The 10612-nt window shown below is 48.3% G+C and overlaps 1 protein-coding gene across 1 annotated transcript; it reads left to right on the top strand.

Annotated features, from left to right (window-relative positions):
• Positions 1–67: 67 nt before the first annotated feature.
• On the top strand, positions 68–9732 carry NOA1 (nitric oxide associated 1). The gene is made up of 7 exons (XM_008493846.2): positions 68–1026; positions 1615–1779; positions 2645–2841; positions 5140–5271; positions 7248–7364; positions 8188–8305; positions 8903–9732. Exons 1-7 carry the CDS (start codon positions 84–86, stop codon positions 9106–9108), a joined length of 1878 nt encoding a protein of 625 aa, XP_008492068.2. The 5' UTR covers positions 68–83; the 3' UTR covers positions 9109–9732.
• Positions 9733–10612: the final 880 nt, after the last annotated feature.

Here is a 10612-nt window from a genome sequence, read left to right as displayed (position 1 = left end):
CCAAGAGGCAGCTCGGCGGGGTGATGCGCATGGGCAGCTGCTCATCCCCGCCTCCTTGCCGCCCCGGCGGTACCGGTCCCGCCATGCACCGTCTGGGACCAGCGCTCCTGGCCCGCCTGGCGCGGGCCCGGCCCTGGGCCCCGCTGCCTCGGCGGGGAGCGGCAGCAGGAGCCAGCGGTGAGGAGGAGAGGTTTGTCTTCCCCGAGTATGACCTGGAGCTGACTGAAGCGGAGGTGGCGAGGGCGGCGGTGGTAGCGGCTCCTCCCCGACGGGAGCGTGATACGAAGAGGCAGCGGCGGGAGTGGGCCCCGGTGGGACATCCCGACCCCTCGGTACCAGCGAGCGGTATCAGCTGCTCGGGCTGCGGGGCCGAACTGCAGTGCCGTGACGGCGCAGGGCCGGGCTTTGTGCCGGCGGAGAAGTACCGGAGCCTGTCGGAAAGCCCGGGCGGCACGGAGGGGCTGCGGTCCGCCGTCTGCCAGCGCTGCTGGATGCTGGCCCACTACGGCCGGGCCCTGCGGCTGGAGCTGCCGCCCGAACAGCACCGCCAGGTCCTGACCGCCGCCCTGCGCCGTCCCCAGCGTCACGGCCGCGGCCCGCTCCTCCTCTACCTCCTGGACCTGCTGGAGCTGCCCGACCCGGTGCTGCCCCAGCTGCCGGGGCTGCTGGGCCCCGACGTCCCCGTCGCCGGACTGCTGGTGGTGGGCAATAAGGTCGACCTGCTGCCCGCCGACGGCCCCGGGCACCTCGGGCGGCTGCGGCGGCGGCTGTCAGAGGCGTGTGCCGAGGCCGGCCTGCGCGGCACCCCGCTGGTGGATGTCCGCCTGGTGAGCGCCAAGACGGGCTTCGGGCTGGAGGGGCTGATCAGCCGGCTGCAGCACTCCTGGAAGTGCGCCGGGGACGTCTACCTCCTGGGTGCCACCAACTCCGGAAAATCCACGCTCTTCAACAGCCTCCTGCGTTCCGATTACTGCAAATCCCGCGCTCCCGATATCATCGACAGAGCCACCGTCTCCTTCTGGCCAGGTCAGGGGCGCTGCTTCTCCATCACTGCGGGGTGCTCGGGGGACAGATAGCTCTGGGCTTCCTCCAAGAACACCCTCGGCCACCCCCGGGGCACCTGTCACCGCGTGGGTGCCCACTGCCACGAAGCATCGTGGGCAGCCAGCTCCAGTGCAGTGTTTCGAATAGCCCCTCCTCAGGGCGGCGGGGGTGCGAAGGCTGTGCACAGAAGGTGCTCTGCATCCCCTGCAGTAAGGGGGCTGATAACCCGGCCTGCGTGCTCCCCTTCCAGAGGGGGCAGTGCTGAATCCATGTGCCTCATGGCCTCTCCCTGTCAGTGAGGGGTGTGCCCTTCAGTCTGGGGAGAGACACAGAGACGGGCTGCTGAGCACTTGTAAAGCAGTCAGAATCTAAACCAAGCATCTGCACATCTCATTTCTGCTGGCTGGGAGGGGTAGTACTGTATGGGAGCAGCTGTAGTTTCACCTCCAACTTTGTGTTTCAGGGTTTCACCCAAAAGTTAGAGATGCAATTTTTTTTTGTTTTGTTTTGTTCCTCAGTTTAAATGTGCCAGGTAGTCAAAGGCTCTAACATGTCTTCTGTTTTTTCCAGGAACAACCCTGGACCTGTTGAAATTTCCTATTATTAATCCTACATTTGACAGGATATTCCGAAGGCAGGAAAGACTGAAAGAGGAGGCAACAAAAACAGAAGATGAGCTAAGCAGTGAAGAAAAAAAGTACCTTAATCGCCTTAAAAAGCAAGGCTACTTAGTGGGTGAGTATTGCCTGAGTACAGGTATTGCCCCTCAGCCCTGATGAAAATACTGCATTACACAAAGGATTGTCAAGCCCTTAATTTGCTGTAGAATGCAGCTGGTTTTGGCATGTAATTTCTTTCCACTCTGAAAGAACTCATTTCTCTTTCATTTTGGGAAGAGGAGCATGGTACCTGTAGAAGCATTAAAAAGTTCCAAACTTGCATTCAAGTTGTTTTGACCAGTTTTTGTTCCCCGAGTCATGGGTGCAAGACCTTTAGTTCTTCCCTAAGTAGCATCACTCCTATTTCTTTCAAATAGTAATTTTTTAGCTGTTTTAGTAGCATTGCAGAGGTTTCCTCTGTGCAGAGCACCTCCCATCAGCATTTGCTAACCTAGTTGAGATGGCTTTGTAGTTTACAATGATACTGTGTTAAGCAAAGGCAAGCTCTCTGTCCTGAAGGAGGAAACAGAATTTCATTTTTAAATAGTCGTGTTTTGGCTGCAGGCCATTGTGACTGTACTTCGTTTTAGTGTGTTTCCAAAAGGGGTAGGGTGGTTTTCTGGAAGTTAGCTCTGATGTTCAAATAATTCTGTTTCACAGACTAAAGCACTGAAAAAGAAGAGGGCTTGCTTTTGTGTAGAACAAATAATGGAGTGTTTGTGATCTGAGCCCACCTAAAGGTTTGGGGCTTGGGGAGTGTCAAGCAAGAATTGTATAAGGGATTTCTTGGGACCTTGGCTTTTGAACCCACAAATTTCTAGCCATGTAGTGTCTTTATCACCTTTATATTACTGACATGCATTTCTTTATACAAGGAAAGGGACAGATGTCCAATTTAAGTTAATAACTTAATTACCAGGAAAGCTTTCATTTTAATCCAGGAAGAGTTGGAAGAACATTTCAACAGCAGAAGTCTAAACTTGAGGTTGACTTTGACCCTGACCTGCTCTCCTACAGCATCGATGAAGATCCCAGACATTCCCCAAGGCAGCGTCAGGAAAGGGAGGAGTTCACTCACAATGAAGTGAAGGATGCTCGCTGGTGTTTTGACACACCAGGAATTATAAAGGAAAACTGTGTAGGTACTCTGTGGTGCTGTGTTTTGGGATGACAGGGTTTGGGAAGACTGTTCTGGTTTAGCTGTGCATGTGGGAAGAGTATTTCTGCTACAGTCCTGGGGTTACCATTCTTTTGGTTTGGACAATTGTGTTGAAATATGGTTTGCATTTGCTTGGTAAGGGTTCATTGTGCTGACACTGTTGCATTTCTGAATAGCATACTGTGGTCTTTCCAACAGAACTGTATGACTGTGCCAATTTTCCTAACATCTAAGTGCTGTAAGCAAGTTTATACCAGCTTCACCCAATAGGTGTCTACCAGTAAGCTCTATGAGCCTATGAAAAAGGTGAAGCTTAGGAGGATAACCAGTGTTCTGTGACTGAACCAAAGCTCTGAGAAAGCATTCTCTTGAAGCTAGCAGGGTCTTCAGTGTTCCTGTTAAGAGGTCAAATATGTCAGGCTTTCTTGAGTGTTTCAGTAGAGCAGTGACTCTGAAGCCAGTACTGATGTAATGCACATGTGCAAAAAAGTCATGTTTTGATGTGTATGCAGAGCTGCAAGTGATCTTTTTTGAAAGAGTAAAAAGTACACAGAGATAAGAAGGTTCTGAAGAGGTGAAAGTGCAAGAACTGTACTGAGACAGCATGCTGAAGTGCAGATGCTGCTTTCATGAACTGGAAAACTACTGGTTGTCTAGGAAATGTGTTTGCCAGACTCTGGCCTGCTTTACTGCAACACTTTGCTCTCTGATAGGCACCAGGAAGACAGTCATCAGCTTAGACATCTGGATTGGAAACTGGAGGTTGGTTAGTGAGGACAACAAGTGGTCTCTCCTGAATCCAGAAATACTTGCTGTCACTTCTGATTTTGATTATCCTTGCTGTGCCTTTGGAGAGCTGCATGCCCAGTTTTGGATCAAATTTTGTTCCTGTGTCAGTGTTCAGTCTGACTGGAGCACAAGCAGATGGTCTGTGTGGCAGATTATGGTAGGGGAGATTTCTAGTTACAAGCAGGTTTTGTTTTGTTTTGCTTTTTTCTTATTTTATTTCACTTTGGAAGAAAAGGCAAGGACAGTGACAGTGTATGATGGAATTGAAGTTTTTTTCTTATTCCGTGGAGGTTTGTTTTTAGCTGCTTCCTCATGACTCTCCTAAGAAACTGAAACTTCTGTAAAGCCTAGAAGATGATTACCAATAACTCAAATTTTGTTGAAGCATTGGCAAGCACATCAGAAAACCTGCAGCTAGCAGAACAAACAACACTTTCAGAATCGGTGTTGAAGGCTGCTCTGATTTTCAAGCTAAAGATTGTCTGCTTGTGAACACAAGAAGAGCACTGAGGGTTTTGTCTGTGCCACATCTTGTGTCAGTTTGACCTTAATGCAGAATTGATGTTAATCCTCATGGATTGCTACAAACTCATCTTTACTTGACTGGGGCATGCATTGGGGGCACAGCTGGAATAATTTCCCCTGTCAATTTCCTGTGTTTAGGATAGAGACACTGTCAGCCTGCAGACTAGTTGTTTCCTTCAAGGCACTGCTTCCTGAACTTCTGTGCCTGCCCACTGTTTCATAGCTGGATTTGCACAGCACTTCTGTAGAGAGTGATCAGACCACTGTGGCTGCAGCACTCAGGGTTAGGTTGCTGGCTTTTGAGGAGGGCTTGGGGTGGATCATTTCACTGAAATCAGCTACTGCCTAAATGGTTGAGCCATTTAATTTAGGAGGTCAAAGGGGAGAGAGAGGAGAGGAAGAGGCAGCTGGAGCATATGGGAGCCCTCACAGAGGGGAGAGCTTTTTTCACTGTGCCCAGGGTAGGGGTCCATGCTGTGTGGCAGGGTGGTCATCCTGCACACTGAGTTGTTTCACAGTGTGATCCAGCACTTCTCTCTCAGTGAGGCATTTGAGACCACCTTTGCTGCTGGAATTGATTTGTCACTTTGCATCAGTATGTAAGTGGAGTAACTCAAATGTCATAGCTGAAGATGATCTCCAGTCCTGTGTATGGCTGCACTCATGCTAAAGCACAGTAAATCTTGACTGATCTTGTTCCAGAGAGACCCAGGATTCCCAAATCTGGGCTCTAACAGACTGCTGACAGCTATTACACTTTTTTTATGGACTCTACATTGCCATGAAGATGTCCCCACCTCCTCCTGTTTCTAACTGTGTGGATCAGAATTTAACTGTTCTGTTACACTTTCCTCATGCTACTCCACTTTATCTTTTTCCTCCATCAGTGTCACACCAATAGTAATTTCACTATGGCCATTGAAATATCTAGAATGAGTTATGGCAGTGCCATTTATTTTTCAGGTTTTGAATCTCCTGACAGAGAAAGAAGTAAAGCTGGTTTTGCCAACATGTGCCATTGTTCCACGGACCTTCATTCTCAAGCCAGGGACAGTCTTGTTCTTAGCAGCCTTGGGACGTATAGACTACTTACAGGTAAGAGAGGATTTTGTGAGCAGCTCTTTAGTATACTAGCAGATGACAAAAGGCTTTCTGGATAGCTTTCCCAGATCTCTTTTCAATGCTTTTGAGATGGTGAGTCTGTTAATAAAGCACTGCATAAAGTCAGAATATATTTGGATGGGGAGTTGCAGTTGAAAGCTTTGATACTTGTTACCAGTGTGCAATATTTATATTGTTTAATGGTAGCTGCTTTGGAGTGCTGACCAACACCTTCAGCTTAAGGCACTTCCCATAACACACAAAGGCACCAGGCAGGCACAGAGGGAGGAAGGAAAGTGCCAGAATTAACTGGGAAGAGAGGTGGGTTTCCTTGTTTTTTGTGTTTCATGAAAGCTGTCTGTCAAGAGAGAAAAGCACAGGCATTTTTCTTTCCTGACACAGGCCTCTCTGAAGGATTAGCCCAAAGAAGCAATTAAATGTGTATGTATTCCAGTTTCTGTGAAAATATTTTTAAAGAGCACTGTGTGTTCCCCTAACAATTTCTTCCATGTATTGGAAATCCTATGCCATACACCTTTATTGAACTGTGTGGTACTGACCTCCCATGATGTTTCCTCTGGTAGCAGTGGTATGGGTCCAGCACTTAGATAATGCTTTTCTTAGTAGTTTGCCATGTTTTGGGAAGGGGGTGTTTTATTCAGCTTTCCAAGATCACCATAGAAATGTTGAACTGATAACTTTGCTAGGGTCATTCTTGACCTGCTGCAAGAAAACCAGAAGGGTGGAGGGGGACAGAATTCTGTAAATAATAGTGTACCAGTATGGCAGGTGAGCTCCATCATAACTGAGAAGCCAGAACACTGTCCCAAAAAATAGCTTGGCAGTACAGAGGAGTAACACCTCACTCAGAAGAAACGCTGTTTGTGAGGAGGTCAAACCCAGCAGAAAATTAGCTGTCTATCCATACTACCTTAGGTAAAGCTTTTGGACTCTCAGAAGAGACCTGCACAAGGAGGCTATTTGCATTCCTGACAAAATAGGACAGCAATGCAGGTCATATCTTGCTGGCAGTAAACACTGCAGAAATCCTGCAACCAGGCAGCTGCAGGGCTGCTGAAGGGGCTGTTTTGTCATGAGTCATGACTTGTTCTTGGGAGTTGTGGAGAATGTGACTGGTGTTGGCAGCCTGGGCGTCTTGAGGTCAGGGTAAAGAAGTGTCACACCACCTCCTCAGGCTCAGAGACATGTCCAGTGCAGCAGGCTGGCAGTGAGGCTTTGTGCTATCAGCCTGTTCTCCACATAGTGGTGCTCATATCAAGCTGAGCTGTGCACAGTTAGGGCCCCACGGATCCTCAGTAGCTGTCCCAGCACATTGCTGAATCAGCCCTGTGTATCTACATACTCCAGGAACAGAATGCAGTTGTGCTTAGATCGTGACAGAGGAGCTCCTGCCTCAGATTGATGAACTTGAAGGAATTGCCACACTTGGGTTTCCTTGTTTCAAGATGCTAGGAATGTTTGTAGCAGTGTCTCCCATCTCTGACCTTGTTTGCATTGCATGCAAAAGTTACCAAGAGTGCCTGCTGAAATTGCTCCACATTTATTCTTTGCATAGCTTGAGAGCAGCTTGGAACCAAATACTGTTCAGTGAGAAGAGATGTGTGTTAGAAATGTAAAGTGATAGGAGAAGAAGCATCAGACAGGAGAGGTCCCTCAGCTCTTATACTAAATAAACACTCTGTGTTTGATTTTGGAAATAGGAGCAAAAATATCTCTTGGATTATTTGCCTGAGCTGAGAAGATGTGATGGCAGAGGATGTGATACAGAGGGTGCTTTGGGGCAGGATGGTGAAGCCTTGGATGTTCTGTCCTGCAAGCTCAGCTCCCCTGTTTAATATAAACCCTGGCTGCTCTACAGTGACAGAAGCAAAGCACAGAACAGGAGAGGGAAATTGGGGACTGCTTTTCTGTTATCCTAACTAACACCCTCTTCTTGTTATTTGTTCCAGGGAGAAAAGCCTGCCTGGTTTTCTGTTGTGGCTTCTAACCTGTTGCCAGTCCGCATCGTTACCCTGAGTGAGGCAGATGATGTCTATGAGAAGCATGCTGCCCAGGAGTTACTAAAGGTAAGAGGAAAATGCTGTTGTGGGCTCTTGGTGGCAGGTGGGCTGTCCCAGCTGGTAAAGCCTCCTGTCTGGGGTGCAACTGAAGAGGAAAACCAGCACAAGTCAGGGCTTTGGGGCTTCTGCAGTGGGTGAGTGGAGATCTGCTGGGTGAAGCAGTCTTGCATGGACTGCATGGCTGCAGCTGCTAGGAGCACCTAAAATGATGGATTTTCAGCAGAGCTTCTGTTCTAGCATTCAGGCTGATAAGATTTGCCACACTCTGCTCCCTGATGCTTGGCTTTTCTTGAATGTCTTAAAATGCAGGGGGCAACAGGGATATTTTCCATGGCAAACTTCAAACTGCGGTTTCAGAACGGTTTGCAGTTGAAAAATGTACTTTTCTCGTTCTTTTCTTGCTGGTTCCACTGCACATCTCTGCACATTTTGGTGGTCTGACTTTTTCCTTGGTATTGCCACATACTGTGCAGCACTTGCAGATTGATGGGGACAGGGTGAGCTGTCCTTGTACTTGGAGCTCCCTTCCTGTGCACATTGAGAACAAGTGCTGTCACTCACATCAAGGGAGCTGTCTTGAGCCACCAGCAGAGTCCAGCAGCCCACGAGCCATCTTTACTCTCCTCTGAGCTCCTGTTAGGTTGCTCTGGATGTGATCCTGAGTCTGTTCTTAGCAAACCTGAAATGACTCCTGTAGGGTATTCCAGTCAGCTACTGCCTGGCTACCAACAATCTCTTTATTCCCACTTGTGCCTTGCTTCCCAGTTTAAGGTGGGAGTGCTGAAGTATCTCTTGACTGATAAATCTTTTCTTCATGTTTTGATCTTAGGTTCCCATGGGTGGGGAAGAGCGAATGAAAGAATTTCCCCCACTCGTGCCTCAGGACATTACACTGAAAGGAATTGGTACCAGTGAGGCAGTTGCAGATATCAAGCTTTCCTCTGCAGGTAATTTAGCATTTCTACATTAGTTTGCTTTGCTGAGTCTGCATCCTAAAGACAGTTGTGGGCCTGTGAAGGGATGGAGCTGTATTCCCTGCTCAGAGCAGGACTGTCACCAACACAAAATCAGGGCAGCCATGACTTTGTCCAGCTGATGCTTGGCAACCTCCAAGAATGGAGATTGACAACCATGCTTGTACAAGATGACAACACTGGAATAATTTATGCTCTGGCTGCCATACAAGTTTCACAGTATCAGGAATGGCTGTGACACTGTTGGCTGTCCAGGTGAAAGGAAAGGTGCCATGGACTGGAAAGCTTTTTTTATTGTGTTTTGGGGAATTGCCACCATTGCTCTCAAGTTCACCGGGAAAGAGATGTGTCTGGTGAGATTGAAGATGTGTCTTTAGGTACTGCCTTCTGTTGGGAAAAGGGTGGATATTGAGCTTGTTTTCTCAAAGAAATGGCTCCTGGGTAGGTCAGGTTCTTGGCCAGCATGCGAGTTGTTGAGTTTGTGTCAGAACCCATGTTCTGATCCTAGTGGCTTGACTTCCTCATTTTTTTATTTATTTATTTATTTTAATTTTGGTTTTGGCTTTGCAGGCTGGGTGGCAGTGACAGCTCATGCAGAAGAGGAGCTGCTGCTCCGAGCCTATACTCCCAAAGGCACAGCTCTGGTGGTGAGGCAGCCTCCCCTTTTGCCATACATCAGCACCATCAGGGGGGCCAGGATTGCAGGCACTGCTGCCTACAGGACAAAAAAACCTCCCTCCCTGATTGAAAATCTGAAAACCACAAGAAGGAGATAGCACTTTTCATCATCTGAGCATGGCAAAAGACAAAACAGCCTCTGGAGAACCTTGTTGCTTATTGATACTCGGGAGAGTTTGGACTCCTCTTTACAGGCACATTTTTCAAACCAGGCCTGAGGGGAGCTCATAAGTTCACACCTGATCCATCTGCTACAGCCATTTTGAATGAGCTGAGGGGCTGGTACCTTGCTGTGAGAGGCTTTTTCATCTTGAAATATGAGATGGAAAGCCCTGGGCTGGCTTTGCTGCTCAAAGAGTAGGTCTTCTCTTGCAGACAGGCTTCCACAGGTCAGAAATCATCACTTTGTTCTAGGAGGCTTTATGGTGTTTCCAATTAGAAGGACGTGGAGGGAGTGGGGTGGAGCAAGGAATGCTGCAGTGTGGTTATGGCACTCCTAGTGGCAGATAGTAATTCCACAACATCGACGAAAACCCAGTTCCCTCAACATCTGAGGCAGATGAGGGAGTGCAGCACCTTGCTTTTGTACACAGGAGAAAAGCAGGTCTGCTCATATTCCTGAAGAGGAAGCTTTTGCAACTCCCTGCTTTGATTTGGTTTCTGTAGCTTGTGTAAAGGTTTCTGAAACTGAGGGTGTGGAATAAAACTTTTCAAAGACATTCCTTTGTCTCCTTCTCAGATAGCTGAGAAATCACTCTTATGTGGGTATAAAGCATCCTGTGAACTACATGAAAGCTTCAGCAAGAAGGCCAGTGTCAGGTCTGGCAGCCAAAGGGAGGTATTCCCAGTATATTCCCAGTAGGCACAGAGCACACATACCATACACACAGGTGGCAGACAGACAGACACACAGTGCTTAATGCAAATACAGACCACACCAGTGGCCTGTATGGACACAGCTGTGCATGCACACACACACACACACACTCGTGGTGGATCCCACAGCCTTGTGCTTTCCCAGAGACATCCAGAAGCTCTGACACTCCAAGAAGGCCCTTAGAGGCCCCACACACCCTTTTTCTCCCTGGCCTTTTCACCAGTTCCCCAGGCAGTCCAGCTAGATCTTCACTAGTGATAGCTCACCTGTTTCCAGTTGCTCCACGAGGGACAGTGACCCATGATCTGGCTCCAGTTGCCACCCTCACATCCCAATATTCAGACATGGACACAAAATACAGAGTCTTCACCTGGGAAAGTTAGAAAGGAATTTAATAAGGACTCGGAACAGATTGTGATCTGTTCAGCATCGCCAGGCAAGTCTTCTGACTAGCTAGCTAGATACACCCAATTAACCCTCTTTATCCCGTTACTCCTTTGTTTCTCCCACTTGTTCCCCAAATCATCTAAATTCCTTCCCTTTTTCTAGCTTTGATTCCCCCCCTGAACAAGTTCTGTGTGATATCAGGATGTTCTTCCTCTGCATCCCCTGATGTGCCCCAGGCCCCTGGACAGCAATCTTCCCCAAGGGTAACCTGGGGAGCTCCAGGACTCACAAGTTTACAGCATCTGTTGAGGTTGAAGTGACCTCAGGAGGTCTTCTAG

Source organism: Calypte anna, chromosome 4A (genome assembly GCF_003957555.1).
Source record: "Calypte anna isolate BGI_N300 chromosome 4A, bCalAnn1_v1.p, whole genome shotgun sequence".
Classification (NCBI taxonomy): domain Eukaryota; kingdom Metazoa; phylum Chordata; class Aves; order Apodiformes; family Trochilidae; genus Calypte; species Calypte anna.
The sequence above is the reverse complement of the archived record's forward strand: the minus strand, read 5'-3'. Positions and strand labels throughout refer to the sequence as shown.